Source organism: Gastrolobium bilobum, unplaced genomic scaffold, assembly GCF_033153095.1.
Source record: "Gastrolobium bilobum isolate Gb01-03AN ecotype WA unplaced genomic scaffold, APGP_CSIRO_Gbil_v1 utg4377, whole genome shotgun sequence".
NCBI lineage: Eukaryota > Viridiplantae > Streptophyta > Magnoliopsida > Fabales > Fabaceae > Gastrolobium > Gastrolobium bilobum.
This window is the reverse complement of record NW_026895684.1, coordinates 370,964-388,610: the sequence shown is the minus strand read 5'-3', so window position 1 is coordinate 388,610 and position 17,647 is coordinate 370,964. Positions and strand designations below refer to the sequence as shown.

Below are 17,647 nucleotides of genomic sequence, written 5' to 3'. Positions count from 1 at the left end.
TGGTTAGAAATTCTAAAAATCTATTTGTCGAACTAATTATAATCTCTCTTTCTTATTACTTCTCTCATGGGTAAAACATATCTTTATATAAGACGACAAACATAAATAGAAGATAAGATTAATCTATCCATAATTTGTACGTTATTACAAAATTATTAGAAATATTAATGACTATATTCACAAGGTCATATTAAAAGGCATCCTTAATACCTAATCAATATAATTATCCACAACATGTAAAATATGCATGTCTTGCAACAGTAAATAAAATATTAATCAAATCAATTTGAGAAACGATTAATGAGATGAGCTATCCATAATGTTCTGCTTCTCTAATCTGAAGAAAACAGTTTTTTTGGTTAGTTAAAACGACTAGCCTACAAATAAAAGGAACTAGAGGTTAGATCATTGGAGAAACACCAGTTACAGATCAGATCACAATATATATTTGTAGGTACAGAACAGTATCGCAACCACTTGATTGCCAACTATACTACAAAAAGTCTGTGGGCTCCAGTTGCAACTGGACAAGTAAGCATCATTACATTAATTAGTGTCGGTTAGACCCGCGCGGACACACCAGATAAGGTTTGTGGTTGCATTTTATTCTTATGTCTTCCATACTCGAATGGTGCCATCTACAGAAGCAGTTACCATGCAGTTTTCCTTTGGGTGATAGCTTACACTTGTTACCTGACAAAAGAAAATCCTTGTGCATTATATCATTGTCGTATCCTTCCAAAAGGTGTTAATTAGAAGAAAACTATGCACAAACCTATGCGTCTCTAAAAGCAAAACAACAATTGGATTATAAAACCCAAAATGCCATCAGTCCCAGCAGCAACACACTTTTTCGGTACAAACGAAATGAAGCATCTCAACACATAATTTAAGGTAATGATGACATTGTCATTAGACTGGAAACTGACAATAATAAAATGCAGCATAAAGAGCATTAACTAATAATCAGCAGCAAACCATAGTAGCATCAACAATAACTGCTCGAGATATTCTGTGAGAGAGAAATTTATTTCACAACAATTTTTTTCACACAGGGCTTCAACACAATGCGAAAATAAGTGGCTCACACAAACATAATCCATTCCATGAGAAATCATATAATTTAAGTGAAAAAGCATAAATTTATTAGACAGCAATTTTGTAAAATGATATTAAGCCAGTACTATAAAGGAACTCAGTTTTCCTTTGTTGAGGCTTAAGGAATTGAAAACGTGAGGAAGCCATAATCATGATTCATGTAAAACTATTAGTCAAAGAAACGTCTATAATGTCCTTTCAGCATCATTCTTGCACAGCTTTCCTCTAGAAAGAATAAGCTAGTAAAAAAATTTACCACTGAGGTATGAGCTCTGAATTTTGACACAACGGACGCATCTACAAGATCCCAGAAATAGATGAAGCCATCCTCAGAGCCACCAGTTACATGAGCATCCGTATTGGTAAGGCAGCAATCCAATTTGTAAGACTGAGGACAATTTAATATAAATGATCAAATTTCATAAAATGACTAAGTCAAAATGTTAGTAGGGAACGAAGTAAAGTTACTTAAAACACACAAAAATTATGCTTTAAGAATAAATAATTGCAGGATTCAATAAATAGTACTCCAGAAATGCAAATGTAAAATTGACAGTGAATCTCAACTTGTAGCCCACAATTATTTGGGAGCATGCACCCAGTATCTTCCTGTATCATTAGATAATGCTATATGTGGAGCATTAGAAAGTTGTAAAAACAGATTTAGGCATCTGCAGACTAACCTTACTAGTATGTCCTTTATATTCTTGTAATAGTTCACCTGTAGATCTGTCAAAAGCAAATACAATGAAACAAGCAGGGATATAGGCCCATCGTAAATTTTACCAAAATGTTACAAACATACCTGTCCAAAAGACGCAGAGTAGAGTCTAAGCAACCGGCTAGAACGCAGTTACCATCATTTGACAGTGAAATACAGTTGACAGGTTGCCCTAAGTTGTCAGATATTTCTCTAGTGAATAGAAAAGAAAACATTAGTAGAATTTCATAATTCAAATAACTTCTACGGCAACAATTAAAAGTGTCTAATGGCATTGTATCTCTTTCATTTTGAAATATCACCTAACAAACATTACTTGATAAGTTTTTTGTAAACATAAATTCATTAATTACAAAAAAGAAAAAAAAAATGGGCTTGAAGTTTTCTAAATATGTTGGAACAAACCTGCCAATCCGAATGTCAAAAGTTCGAACAGTTCCATCAACACTTCCTCCAATAATTTCTGTTTTTGTTAAACAAACAGACATCACACTATCTGCAAATGTGTCAATAATCTGCATATCAAATTGCAACTCTTGATTAATGAGCCAGTAGAAAAATAAATTCCCTTTTTTTGGGAGGGGGGGCGAAGAGGGATGAGTTGATGAAATCCACCTGAATTGGCTCGTTACTATGGGATCTGCAGTCCCAAGCACGCAATGATTGATCATATCCAGCTGAGACTACAACAGATGAATACTCATTGAATTTTACACCATTTACCTACAAGAGAAACTATCAATCAGAAACTATAAAAATGACATCTACAACTGTAAAGAACCTTGGGATACACCACTCCAAAAGCTAGCTCAAAGGGTGGGAGTGCCCAAGGCTTATAAACTCCACATTAGTTGCTCATACAACCAATGTGGGACTATATATCTCAACAACAACTCTATAGCCTACTTTGGATTTAAGTGTCAGGTCAATACATATCGCAATAACAATCATTAAGAACTCAAAACCACTTTAACTCTTGAGGATCTTAAATTTTAATTTTATTCTTGTAAATGAATTAAAATATGGAATGTAGTATTTGAGAAAATAAAAAATAAAAAAATAACAGGAATAACTCTGTTGAAGGTGCACATTGACATATGTCTGGAACCGGTGCATATAACAAGTGTAATTTGTAAAGAGTAAAAGGCAATAACAGGATTCAAACAATAGCAAAGAATAAATATTAATAAGAAGTACCTCACCATCATGGCCACGAAATTTTCTAATTACACGTCCGGTGGCAACATCCCAATAAAAGATCTGTCGATCTCCACCACAGGAACATAACTTGGAGTTATCCCTGAAATAATAACATGCAAATTACATTCTGAATATACATACATACATACATTTCATAATTCACTCTCAGTAATCAAATTACATTCAGCATTTACATATATCAAGAATGACGTAAAGATGAGAGAGAGAGAGAGAGAGAGAGAGAGTACGGGGTGACGTGGACATCGCGGACTTCGCGGCCGTGGGATTTATAGGTCTTGATATGGATGCCACGGTGGGGATTCCAGAGGCGAATGGTACGGTCTTTGCCGCAACTGAGGCAATAATTTCCGTCGGCGTTGAACCTGGCGGCCAATACGGCACCCTCGTGACCCTTCAGCACGTTCACCTCCTTCCGCGGAAGATCTTCCACGCTCATCTCTTCTTCTTCCTCACTCAGTACGCACCAAAACCCTTTCTCATCTCCACCACACCGCCATCTTACTCCTCTTTTTCACAGCCCAATCCATTTTCGCCTCAGTATGTTGTAGGGTTGGGCCTGATTTAAAAAGGATTGGGCCGATTCTAATTATCAGCCCGACCAATAAACATCATATTCTCTGCTGAGGAAGGTCATTATTTACGTGGCTACTGTGATGCTCCTGCTGCTGATGGACCTTCGATGCCAATCTTTAAGGATTAAATAAATAAATATCGTGTCTCTTTTTGGAGAAGGCTTTGATTCATGATCATCGTGTTTCTGCTTTGACATTTAGTTGCTTTCTCTTAGGAGTGAACCGTGGTTTTCCCATGTAAGAAGAGGAAAGATCTTAAGTTCGATGTGGAAAGCTTTTTTAGATAAATTCAGCTTCTTTTATTTTGACTGCAATTACTATGTTATAAAAATAAAAATAAAATTGACTGGAGATTATAATTTGTGATGATTTGTCATCAATTCAAACTGAAATTATAATTTGTGATAGCTAGCAACAGACAACTTAATGATAACATAGTAGGTTTGCTAATTTCAAATGGGCATAGAATTGTTGCATTGCTGCTGCTTGAGATTTTAGACAATTTTTCCCTTTCTTTCACAATTGCGCCTTTATGACTTCCAAAAATTCGTTGTGAAATTGTCAATACTCTAGAAAACATAACGGCGATTTAAGAATGAATCTCCATGTAACTTGCATTTAAGTACGTGTAAGAGGAATTGCAAAATTCTTCCGCTAATTAAGCAAGTGTATAGGGCTGACGGTACATTTTCTTCTAATAATATTAAAAGAACTATATATGGCGTGATTATAAAAAAATAAAATTGAAAATATGTGCAATGCTCTCCTTTCATCCAACTATTTGATTTGGCTAGAAAAACCATCGTTTTGGGTTCGTATAATTAATAGAATTTCAAACACATGCCAAGCAATTATAACTAGAACGAATTAATTACACATATTTTATCTTTCAAAGAGCACCATTATTTCTATAGTTAGTACAATTATGTTTATTTTATTTAACCAAATGTTGTAAAACAGAGATACAGGATATAATATATGCATGGGGGAATATAGACCCAAAGCATAATCATGTACATTTTTTGAGAACTCTAATTCCCTTCCACCTTGACTCCATGTAGTAAGAAGGATCATTTTGTGTATAAACACCAAATTTGAAATAATGGGAGCTACCACCATGGTCCGGTGCTTCATAAACTAGAACCTTATTAATATAAACCTTCACATCAGAGGCCTTCACATCATGGATCACATTTAACTGGAACCATGTGTCCCATATGTTTTGAAGCAGGAGTGGATGCCTATAATAAGAAAGTGAATCATTATAGGTCCTAATCATAAGATTGCTACCAGAAGGGTGTACCCCGAACACTTGCATAATGCACACACCAGAAGTACCATTAGGCACAAACCCTTGCCCTTCAAATTGCCATACCCCAGATGAATAATCGTATCCCTGCAAGGTATATGTAATATATATTAGGAGCCACATAAATAGTATATAGAGTGTGTATTTCAATAAAACGAGATGTTTGAGTTTACAAAAATGCGGATTTCTGATCGAGGCTTGGTTGGGCTATTTCGGGACAGAGGTTTGTCACTGGAATATACCCAAAACTTGTGTACTCCATCTATAAAACTATAACGTTGGCTTATTGGTAAGTCGTAAGGCTTGTCATGATGAAAATTGGAAGTGTTCAGTGGTAATTCAGTGAAACCAAGTGTTAAGTCCACTGGCAAGATACTTGATGAGGTGTGCATGATTGATGAAAAATAAACAGCTATACTCAGAAGAGCAATATGATACAGAGCACCCATATCTTTCTGCTCAAGCCTCAAGATGAGGAACTGCGAATTTGGTTATTCAAGTGGAAGTTGTTTCAGTTAGGCTGAAAATGATTCATATAAATACTAGGTATTGCCTGCAGAATAATTATAAATTGAAGAATATTCTAAGCACATATCTAACAAAGTTCACTTATTTTAAATCAACTTCCTTTGTCATTACACATTTGTGTGTGTCTGTGATAATGTGGATTCCTGCGAGTTAGGGACGGTCACTGGCTTTTGTTTTTAACTTGTTATTACAAGGTATATCATGTTACATCAAAAAACCCAATTTAGAGTGTACAAATTGAGTTTTATTCACAAGTAACATATTTGGTAAAATCATGGTTGAGTGGTGTTTGGACATGATTTTAAGTCTTAAAAAATAAAAAACTGTTATGGTTTTACAAACTTGATTTTTTGTTGGGTCAAACCATGATTTACAAAGTATAATGAAGAAAACTCCCCACACATATGGTCAATTTTTATGTTATTGCATGTTATTCATCAAAATGACTATTTCAATGGAACTAATAATTTGGTGATTTAAGTGGAGGCTGTTTCAATGATGCTGAGAATGGAATGTATACTAGGTATATATAGCCTGTAGGAGAATTATAATATTCTAAGCACATCTAACTCAGTTCCCCTGTTCCAAATCAAATTTCATTGTCATTACACATTTGTATGTGTCTGTGAGACAGTGGCTTCCTGAGGGTTTGAGCCGGTCACTTGCTTTTTTCATTCACTTATTGTTATTACTAGGTAGCATGTTACTTCCAAACCCCCAAATTAAAATGTACAAATTGGGTTTTATTCACAAATTACCTACTTGGTAAAATCATGGTTGAGTGGTGTTTGGACATGATTTTAAGTCCTAAATCATGGTTTGTGTTAAAAAACAAAACAGTTGTTATGGTTTTCACAAAGTTGATTTTCTTTGTATCTATATTACTATTTCATTGGATTAATATCGCCATTAGGGTGTTCTTATCTATATTACAATTTTGTCGGATTATGAGTAGTTCTTCCCTACAATTTGTTATTTGTGTAGAGTTATAGATGTTCTCGTCAAGTGATATAATATGTTAATATAGGGGTGCTCTTAGCAACCATGGCCTTGGAGAAGCTTCCCAGGTGCAGTATATAGAAGCTGGTTTGTAAAATGACTAGGTTGTAATAGCTCATAGATGTAAAGATGATAAGATTAGCTCCTTCCTTTAATAGGAGAAGGGAATATTTAGAGTGGAAAGCTGTACCACCTAGCCAAATCTTATCATTGAGACAAGACATACTACTTTACTGTCAATGCACAGTGGGTAGCAGTGTAGATATATGGGAAGACTTGTTATCCTTTTAAGATTGAGCCCATCTTATTGGGCCTAAAGGGGCTGGTTAGAACAACATAATTCATATTAGCGCTTTACTTGTAAGAAATAAAAATAAGGGGAATAAACAATGCATCGATTATCTCAAAATAAATTATAACTAAGAGGGAGTAAAACAATTACCATTTTGTAATGTTCAATAAAATTTTCCAGGAAAGTAGCTTTGCTATATATAGTTATAATCAGTGCCATATTTTCCTCTTAATTTGATGATCGAAGCTTAATAAATGAAGTCTTGGGCTCAAACTAGTTGGTTATATGATTAGCTAGGAATCACTAGATGATAAAACTTCTCAACATCACACATTGATAAAAATATGTAGGTAATGTTACAACATATATACATATAGGTAATGTTACAACATATATACATATACACAAGTCTCTCTGCCTGTAATGTTACAATGCAATCATTGTGGTGTGGTACCCGATGATCTAATGTGTTTTGAGTCGAGGGAAATATATGATCTCATAGGAAGTTTTCAGATAAAGTTATTGTTAACTTGGGTTAGAGGAGCTCATGACAGGGACTATCAAAGCTACATCAATCATACTAAGTGGGTATAATATTATTTTTCAATCCAAAATCTTAACATACTAAGTTTATGGGTCCATTTACTCATATAAACTTCACTTAATCAATTAGCAACCAATGTGAGACTCCATCGCACTTAAATATCCCAACAATCTCTCTCTCAAATGTGAAACCCCACATTAGTACTATAGGCTCAAGTGCTCAACTCGTCTCTAGTCAAACACTATGCTATCTCGAGGTCAACTCGGCTTTGATACCATTGTCAGGTGGGCTAGGAGGAGCCTATGGCAGGGAACCACCACCAATGGGTTAAGCTAGACCAACCATACAAAATGGGTCCAACATCATGTCTCAACTCAAAACCTGGATCCATCCACTTATATGAATTTTACGTAGCCTATTACCAATCAATGTGAGACTTCAACACATTTGAATATCCCAACACTGAGAGATAAAAATAAACTCTTATGACCTCTCTTTTCAAATCGCCAAAAGGTGTGAAAATTTTATATGAGAATATCTATTTTTATTAAGTTCACACTACATAACAATTAACCCATTAAACTACAAGGCTAACAAGTATGTTGTACCATGTTCCCTTGTAAATATTTTGTTTTCTAGCTTTGAGCCGTCCAACAACTATAGGGCTAGGCTGGTCCACACATGGTTGATGTAGAGGATGTTGATGAAGAGAGTGTTGCTGAGATGATAGGTTGTTGGCGAAATAGCCTAGGTTCTATGGCAAGATGATTAGGCTGGTGCACTGGTGTTTGGGCAATTTGAGGAGACTGGGGGATGTACTTGTAAGGCACTCTGATGCTCAAGCAAGTTCAATATTCACGTAGTTCAAGTATTTAATAATAGATGATTTTACCTGAGCCGAATGCCTCTGTATTTATAGTGGAGGGATGCCTTGCTTATGCCGCCTTTGTATGAGGTGTTCATTCCCATTGGTGGAGAGTAATGGCCTTGCAGAGGCTATATCGTGGACAAGATACCTATAGTCAAGCTAGTCCTTATAAATATTGCGACAAGCTAATGCTCTCATTCAGTCATTGGTTTTCATGTGGTGATCAAGTGACTCTGAGCGGCTGATCTCGCCACATCCCATTTGCCTGCATAGCTTTACTAGTGGACACTTAGCTATGAATGCAAGATGTCCGAGACATTTACACGAAATGTACGCATATGCTTCGTGGTTAAGTTCTATGGCTTTTGGGCCCTTCTTGGTTTGGACCTTCATCTGGTTTTGGATCTAGACCGAGCTTAAAAAGTCTAGTGTAGTTTAAAAACTTAGATCAACTTTATAATAAGGCATTTAAATAAGTGCAGGGAAAAGTATACCTTCAGGGAAGATGTTTTATTACCTCGTCAGTGGCTAATAAAACTTGTGTCATTATTGTGTCAGTGGCTTCCAAAGCATCTCAACACATAATTTAAAAAGTCTACCATATTACCTGAAGAAGCTAGCCTTTGGAAAGTAAACAGGTTTGTTGATTCTCTTGGGGCGTGGAACTGGAACCTTTTGGAACAGGTTGTCTCCCCTCAGTCTTGTGCTGCTATTGCCAACGTAATGCCCCCCAAGTCTACTGATGGCCCAGATTTCGTCATTTGGGGACTCACTTCTGACGGTACTTTCTCCAGTAAATCTGCTTATGATTTGCTCATGCAGGATGGGTTCAAGAATGATGTTTCAAACTGGGATATAGGTTGGTCGTGGAAGGGACCTAAGAGAATCCAAGCTTTTCTCTGGATGGTGTCTAACAACTCTCTCCTGACTAATGCCAATAGGCTGTACAGGCATATTTCAAACAGCAACTTGTGTCCCAGGTGCTGCGAAGATACTTTGCACTTGCTGAGAGATTGCAGTTGGACGAAGGAGCTTTGGGGGCAAGTTATTCCATGGGCTCAGTGGACGGATTTCTTCGCAGCACCTCTCCAGCTTTGGCTCAAGGAAAATCTAAATAGGGTGGAGCTCATTCATAACCAGGTTTGGAGGGACCTGTGTTGGCTTATCTGGAAAGCCCGCAATACTCTAGTTTTCGAGAGCAAATCTCCTTCGCAACAGTCCCTGATAAGAGGGGCAAAAATTTTTGTCGCTCACATCAACGATGCTCATCGAGCAGGGTCTCCAACCGCGGAATAAGGAGGAACGCTTGATCTGTTGGCAATTCCCTGACACGGGGTGGTTTAAGATGAATGTTGATGGGTCCAGTGCTGATGGAGGTATGAAGTCCACTTGTGGTGGGATTCTTAGAGACGAGACTGGGTCCTGGATTGTTGGTTTTTGCCAAAACCTTGGAGCTGGTACTTCCTCAAGAGCGGTGCTCTGGGGATTCTTAAATGGAATTGAAATTGCTTGGGAGGCTGGTGTAAGGAAGCTCTGGCTGGAAGGAGATTCAATGCTGGCCATTAACTTTATCAACAACGGTTGTAGCCCCCAACATCCCTTAGCTCCAATTGTTGGTAGGATTCGTGAGTTAATTCACAGGCAATGGGATGTAAAAATTAGGCACATGGTTGCTGATAAACTCGCACTCTTAGGGGCCATTTGGTACGTGAGAATTTTTTTTATTTTTTTTATGAGAATCTCGATTTTTTAAAATATGATTTTTATGTTCAGTATACGATACTATCCAAAAATTTAAAATTTAAAAAAATTCAGTTTCCTGAAAACCCTAAAAAATGACTCATACCAAACGGCGGTATAATTTTTTGGATTTGGGGGTGCATACCTTGCATGACCCTCCAGTTGAGTGTAAGGCCTTACTGGCTAGTGATCTGACGGGTGTAGCTTACCCAAGGATTTGTTATGTACTTTAGTTCTTTTTAATTCCACTTATTTTCAAAAAAAAAAACACCATTATTTATAGTTAGTACTCATCATTTTTATTTTATTTAACCAAATGTTGTGAAACATAGATACTGGATAACGGGGGAATATAGATCCAAAGTATAATCATGTACATTTTTTGAGAACTCTAATTCCCTTCCACCTTGACTCCATGTAGTAAGAAGGATCATTTTGTGTATAAACACCAAATTTGAAGTAATGGGACCTACCACCATGGCCCGGAGCTTCAAAAACTAGAACCTTATCAACATAAACCTTCACATCTGAGGCCTCCACATCATGGATCACATTTAACTGGAACCATCTGTCCCATATGTTTGGAACCAGGACTGCATTCCTATAATAAAAAAGTGAATCATTATAGGTCCTAACCATAAGAGTGGTGGCATGAGGAGGCCGTGACCCGAACACTTGCATAATGCAAACACCAGAAGTACCATTAGGCACAAACCCTTGCCCTTCAAATTGCCATACCCCAGATGAATAATCGTATCCCTGCAAGGTATAGGTAATATATATTAGGAGCCACATAAATAATATAGTGTGTTTATTTGAATGAAATGTTCAAATGAGATTTTTCAGTTTACACTAATGCGGATTTCTGATCGAGGCCTTGTTGGGCTATTTCGGGACAGAGGTTCGTCTGTGGAATATACCCAAAACTTGTGTACCCCATCTATAAAACTATAACGTTGGTTTATTGGTAAGTTGTAAGGCTTGTCATGATGAAAATTGGAAGTGTTCAGTGGTAAATCAGTGAAGCCAAGTGTTAAGTCCACTGGCAAGATGCTTGATGAGGTGTGCATGATTGATGAAAAATAAACAGCCATGCTCAGAAGAGCAATATGATACAAAACTCCCATATCTTTCTGCTCAAGATGAGGAACAGGGAATTTGCTGATTCAAGCGGAAGCTGTTTTGATTGTGCTGAGAATGGAATATAAATACTAAGGTATAGCCTGCAGAATAATCATAAGTTGAAGAATATTCTAAGCACATCTAACAAAGTTTACTTGTTCCAAAACAACTTCCATTGTCATTACATATTTGTATCTGTCTGTGAGACAGTGGCTTCCTGAGAGTTTGTGACGGTCACTGGCCTTTTTCTTTCACTTCTTGTTATTACAAGGTAGCATGTTACTTCATCTGGGGTGTACAAATTGAGTTTTATTCACAAATTACATATTTGGTAAAATCATGGTTGGGGGGTGGTTGGACATGGTTTGGGTTAAAATAAAAACAGTAGTTATGGTTTTACAAAGTTGATTTTCTTTGTATCTATATTGCTATTTCAGTGGATAAAGATCGCCATCAGGGTGTTATCTTCTATATTATCTTCTTAGTCTTTCACGTCAAACAATTTTCTGGGATTATGAGTAGTTCTTCCCTACAATTTGTCATTTGCAGCAATTCATATTGGCGCTTTACTTGTAAGAAAGCAAAATAAGGGGAATAAACAATGCAGCGATTATCTCAAAATAATTATAACTAAGATGAAGTAAGACAATCACCCTTTTGAAATATTCAGTAAGTTTCCAGGAAAGTCTTTCCTTATCACAAGATTTTACTTATTCCAAAAAATAAAAATAAAAACCTACTTACCAAAATAAAAAAATAAAAATAAAAAATAAAAAACCTTGCTTTCAAGGGCAGGTACGCTATTAATTTTTTACTTAAAACAAAATATTTACTTTAAATTCTTAAGCACAAAATCGCATATCGTAAAATGTACTAGCAAACAAATTCTTGCATTTGGAAGCAATGAATCCAACAAAGGGATAAAAGTTCAACAATCGCCGGTTGGATTGAGAATTTAGACAAAAATGTTTAGGAATTTGTTCCGCCAAAAGAAAACGGGATATTATAAAGATGAAGCAACATAATATAAATTCTAAAGTCTGAAGCATTCTATCGAAGGAAAGAGAGGATGTTCTCATCTCTAAAGTTCGGCATCATATACCAATCTTTATTGCCAAAAAACTGAGACATCTAAGGCCTCACATGCAAGAATCACAGTGGCTTCTACAAACTTGAGAAGGAGTTGGCCACATCAATCACGAAGCGATATCTCACATCAGATTTGCCAAGTCTTTCCATGGCTGTGTTGATTTGATCGATCCTAATCAGTTCAATATCTGCAGTTATGTTGTGTTTTCCGCAGAAATCAAGCATCTCCTGAGTCTCCTTAATCCCTCCAAAGTTGCTCCCCCCTATAAGCTTCCGTCCTGCAAGTGTGACATAGGAAACTTTAGTCACTGTATTGGACAAATCCATGTATTACTAATGATATGCAGACCTGCTGAAAGTTTCGAGGATAGATACTCATTCTTGGTTTTAAACATCACTAACAAAATTACACATAATGGAATTAAATATATAACAGATAAAACAAATAAGCAACTACTAAATTTGAAAAAATATATTTCCTAAAAACCAGATGCCAATGTATTATATCTGACGATGTTTTAGAAAATCTGGAACCTATAATGAATTCGACAATTGCATGTCATTCAGCTTTTTAATGAACATATTACACTCCGGGTGCCTTTCATCTTAGGCTATTTTCAGGGACAACCTGTGCTAAAGTCATTTTTTTTCACCTTGTGTTATTAGTAACATACTAAACCACATTGTACCATATTGGATTATTGATGGTTTACCTGCAACTAGCGGAAAGACAGGCAGCTCGAGGGGCTTGGTAGGCAATCCCACAGTGACCAGCTTCCCATTCAGCTTCAGGAGACCAAGCAGTGGAACCAGGGAATGAACAGCAGATATTGTGTCTATGATATAGTCCATAGTTCCCATAGCTGTCTGCAAAATATACGTGCAAAAATACAAAGGCATTATGACTTATGAGCAATTCTATAACCATTCATTCTGTTATTTTACTATTGTTATCATGGAGAAGCAGAACATGGTTGGTTTCTTATATTCTACATCTGAGGGAGGAAGTGAGGTTTTCTCGCTTTGAGACATATTACATAGCTAATATTGACTACAGCTGCAAAGTATTATGTTCTACAATTTTGTTGTACGCAATCGTATTATATTGTCTAGGTTTGTAATTTGCACAATGACACTCTCAAATCACTTTCTATCATGCAACTTTTTTCACTTCTCTATGGTAGCTAGCTCTTGGTATTAACTCACTATTATTTGATGACAACTTTTGAAATATGTCAATAACCCAACTTTTAAACAGTACATAAAAGAACATCATTATCCAACTTTGAAATATGTCAATAACCCAACTTTTAAATAGTAAATTATAACATGCAAAAGAATAAATTATTCGCTATCACAGAGAAGCATAATGAGAATATCATTATCCATACGAATTCCTATAGAACTTAATGAAGAACAAGTAAATTTGTCAAAACCAGAACCTAGATGAAACAAGTTCCTTCAACTGATTTCTAGTTTTGTATCTCACTTACCTTCATTTTTACAGGGTCAGAGGAAACAAGGAAAGAATCAGCCCCAAGTTTGTCAATGGCCTCGGCTTCCTTGTTGGGAGAGCTACTAATGACAGTAACTTTCAGCCCAAATGCTTTACCAAATTTGATTGCAACATGACCTAACCCACCAAGCCCTGCCACTCCCAAATGTTTACCTGGCTCTGTCATCCCATAATATTGCATTGGGCTATACACGGTAATCCCAGCACATAGCAGTGGAGCACCAGCATCAAGTGGTAAGTTGTTGGGAAATAGGAGCACATACCGCTGGTGAACAACCACGAAATCAGAAAAGCCACCATGGGTTCGTGTCCCCTTATAAGGAGAGTTATAGGTAAAGACAGGTCGAGGGCAGTAACTCTCCAGATCCTGCTGGCAATTCTCACATTCCTGACAAGATTCCACTATTACACCAACTCCAACTTTATCCCCCACTTTAAATTTTTGCACATTATTTCCGGTTTTTGTTACAACACCAACAATTTCATGCCTGCAAAACACAATTATAAAAGTCAATGCATATCATTTTTTACACACCAACATTTTAATCCAAGAACACATGGCTAATTTGATGTGAGGTGATATACACCATGTACACTTATAGCTGTAATCATTATTGTTCTTGCACACACCGTGATTTTTTTTTTTTATATGAAATAATAAAACAAAATGTGGTATAGAAAAATATGGACGGTCCGATCACAACTGTATCACCCTGCAATTCAATTTGAATTGTAAGTGGTCAGGATCAGGATTCAGGATCCTTTTATGGGAGATTTTTACCTGGCAAAATCATATAAAATTTTTGTATTTCTCTCTCATAGTCATTAAATAGATAGGGTCTTATCAAAATTTATGAATGTTTATCAAGAAAATAATAAACGGAAAATTCTCAAATATCAAGATCAAGCGAAAATCTAACATCAAATGATCCATTCCGGATCCTTATTTGATGATATGTTTAGTTTTTTCTTCGCTTAGTTGACTAAAGTTCAAAGACAAATTATGTCTATAAAGAATTTGAGATCCAAATTCCAAAATAAAACTGTGTTTGACTCAACCATCACAAGAGAGTGTTTTTAATGAAAAGTAATGGATATGTGTCCCACCACATTCAACGATACATTGATATAAGATGGCATATTAATATATTATATTATAACCTCTATTTTATTGTTTTTCTTTGTGGGGTAAAGGAGAAAATAAAAAAAAGATAAAGGGGAGAAAGGTGATGCTCAGCATCCACTTTCTACTCTATTCAACACTTGAATGAACAAAGTCAAAAATGTCTATCCTTTTAGAGTGGGGTTAATTTTAGATAAAATTACTGTTTTTTATTTAAAATATTTATACTTATGCTGTCACTTCTAATCTCTTGACATAGACTCATCAAACTCTGTCTGACTTAATTTTTTATTTTTAAAAAATGTGGGCCCCACTAGTGAATGTCTCTGCACCAAAATCTATCTCAACCTCTACTGTCACCGCATATGTATAAATAAAACCCTAAATTTTATTGTATATCTTTTCATCTTACTCAAAATGATAAAATTCTCTGTAGGTCCTTTAAAAGGACAAAGGACCAAATACATAAACAAACAAATTGTGACAAAAAAAAGAGAATAAGAAGTGCATGAGATAGTTGTCGAAAACAAAACAAAAAAGGATCATACCCGGGAACAACAGGGTAAGTTGTGAAACCCCAATCGTTCTTGACAGTGTGAAGATCAGAATGGCAAACCCCACAAAAAAGAATTTTAAGAGTGACATCATCATCGCCATTCTCCCTACAAAATCACAAGGCGGGACATGTGAAATGAGATTGATAAAATGAAAAAAATAGAATAATCAAAATAAATAAATAAATAAATAAAAGGATATGAACCTTCGGGAGAAATGAAAAGGGGAAAGTAAGCCAGAAGTGTCTTTTGCAGCCCAACCAAAAGCTTTGAGTGGGAGTTCAGTTTCAGGGGACTTTGCCATTTCTTCTTCTCTGTTTCTCTGTCTGTTATGCTATGCCCTGTTTTCTCTTTGGTTGAGTTGTGATGTCGCACATCACCAATGCATCCTCAGTATATATAGAGAAATAAAGCACCGCCGAAACAAAGCGCTATAATAAATGCCAGTATCAATGAATGAATGCTCTTTATTATTATATAGCATGATTTTAATGCGCTCTGACAAAATAAATAAATCAATATGCTAATTTCTCAATATCAATAAATATAAAGGGAAACATCCGTTTATAAAAAAATTTCAATTTTTTTACAAATTACACTATGTTCTTCCGGAAGAACAATGTGTAGTTTGTAATAATTTATAAACAAAAAAATTTATAAATATAACGTGTCTTTAGATATAATATTAATATAGATATGTAAAGTTAATATATAAAGTTTCCTTGTATGGGGTAGACCAATTTGAAGGAATAAACACAAGTCTTAATATTCTTGTATTATTTAAATGGTTTTTTTTATATATTTCAAAAGTATGTATGTATTTTACAAATATAATCTATGACAGAAAATTTCAATCTAACCATAAACTTTGAAATGAATTTATGTGATTAAAAACTATTAATAATTATTCAATTTGATTTAGGAATTAAATCTTATGTTTATAATTCATTAAAAAAAGGACTTGCACTAATTTGGAATTCGATTCTTAAGTCTGAAAGTCATTAAAAATGAAATTTATTTTATTTTATTATTTTACATTTTTACTCTTATAAAAGATAGAAACAAATCCTTAAAACAGGTAAAATAGTCTATTTATTTAAAAATAAATCAAAATATATCTAATTTGGGTAATTTTATAAATTTAAATATTGGGTTATGAGATCTTACGAATTAAATTATTTATTTTTTAAAAATATTTAAATACAATTTTAATTTGCAAATTAAATCAAATAAATTTGACATGATTCTGATTGTGCTAATAATTTAAAAATAATAATTATAGTAATTTATATACGTATTCCCTTACAAATATACTAACAATTACATACGAATTAAATAGCATTGAAAAAAGTAGCATAATTTATTTATTTTTTACTTTTAGAGAAATGTTTCTTCTCAAAATTGGATTAATAAAACTTATAAAATTAATGTATTTCCTGCTGACTAATATCCTTAGCAGATATCTAACCAATACCATTGAAAAAAAATGATGTTATTGTAGATATTGAATATTTTGGAATTAATTATGGAAAATGAGCGTCATTTCGTGTCGAATGGATGAGTTATTTCATATTTGAATAGATGTTTTTTTGAATCGTGACTTTATCTTTTTACCATTGCATTCGCATTTGCCATTGGTCAGACAAAGATTGAGTTTAATGAGACTATTCAATGTAGAAGTGTCATCACAAGAATAAAAGTAATCTATTTTATCCTAGGAGACTTTTATCCTGAGAGACGATTATTCATGAATTTTAAGCACCATAGAGAGGATAATATTGTCTTAATGACAAAATGTCCAATATAAGACTCGAATTTTCCATATTACATTGTGTTATTACATATTTCAATTTTTTATGAATATTTCGTGAAACTATAAAATTGTCGAAGTAATTTATCTATTGCAAACTATGCCCTCTCCCAATGATTTTAACAATATTCGGACAGAATATAGTAAGAAGTATCAATAAATTATAAGTTTCCTTATCTTAATTTTTTATATTTCTTTTGCACTCTCCTGACAATTTTTTAAGGTAATATTATTAAATTAAGTTCATTTTTGATATATTGTATACCCTCTCTTTACTAGCGGGATTAACATGAAGCTTTACTAATAATTGAAAAAATTTAAAAATGAATATCAAAATATACGTTGTTAGAATATCTTGTACTTACCAATCAGCTCGGAGGCTATCTTTGGCTCTATTTAGAAGTACTTAATGATACCCTCATATTAAATTTAATTTTTTAATTATTTTTATAATCATAAAATTAAATAACAATCGTAATTAAATATATGTGATAATATTGTTGTTCTTGGTTTTAAATACACATTGTTCACATCTATTACT

At 34.6% G+C, this 17,647-nt stretch overlaps 4 protein-coding genes across 5 annotated transcripts; all 4 read right to left on the bottom strand.

Annotated features, from left to right (window-relative positions):
* Positions 1–363: 363 nt before the first annotated feature.
* On the bottom strand, positions 364–3,534 carry LOC133290977 (uncharacterized). Its single transcript, XM_061489139.1, has 8 exons — positions 3,268–3,534; positions 3,017–3,119; positions 2,435–2,542; positions 2,225–2,334; positions 1,904–2,011; positions 1,782–1,827; positions 1,355–1,486; positions 364–693 (listed from the first exon to the last, which is right to left on the bottom strand). The coding sequence occupies exons 1-8, from the start codon at positions 3,474–3,476 to the stop codon at positions 610–612; spliced, it is 900 nt and encodes a 299-aa protein (XP_061345123.1). The 5' UTR covers positions 3,477–3,534; the 3' UTR covers positions 364–609.
* A 1,087-nt stretch (positions 3,535–4,621) lies between these two features.
* Positions 4,622–10,487, bottom strand: LOC133289872 (citrate-binding protein-like). The gene is made up of 2 exons (XM_061487898.1): positions 10,366–10,487; positions 4,622–5,008 (listed from the first exon to the last, which is right to left on the bottom strand). Exons 1-2 carry the CDS (start codon positions 10,369–10,371, stop codon positions 4,622–4,624), a joined length of 393 nt encoding a protein of 130 aa, XP_061343882.1. The 5' UTR covers positions 10,372–10,487.
* On the bottom strand, positions 10,434–11,019 carry LOC133289865 (citrate-binding protein-like). The gene is made up of 3 exons (XM_061487886.1): positions 10,813–11,019; positions 10,583–10,651; positions 10,434–10,493 (listed from the first exon to the last, which is right to left on the bottom strand). The coding sequence occupies exons 1-3, from the start codon at positions 11,017–11,019 to the stop codon at positions 10,434–10,436; spliced, it is 336 nt and encodes a 111-aa protein (XP_061343870.1).
* A 963-nt stretch (positions 11,020–11,982) lies between these two features.
* On the bottom strand, positions 11,983–15,687 carry LOC133289917 (probable mannitol dehydrogenase). 2 transcript variants are annotated; one of them, XM_061487949.1, is made up of 5 exons: positions 15,503–15,687; positions 15,291–15,404; positions 13,597–14,107; positions 12,793–12,970; positions 11,983–12,381 (listed from the first exon to the last, which is right to left on the bottom strand). In XM_061487949.1, the coding sequence occupies exons 1-5, from the start codon at positions 15,598–15,600 to the stop codon at positions 12,179–12,181; spliced, it is 1,104 nt and encodes a 367-aa protein (XP_061343933.1). In that variant the 5' UTR covers positions 15,601–15,687; the 3' UTR covers positions 11,983–12,178. The 2 variants fall into 2 exon arrangements, with proteins under 2 accessions (XP_061343933.1, XP_061343941.1); XM_061487957.1 differs by having other exon boundaries at positions 11,984–12,381; positions 12,817–12,970; positions 15,503–15,684.
* Between the last annotated feature and the right edge of the window lie 1,960 nt (positions 15,688–17,647).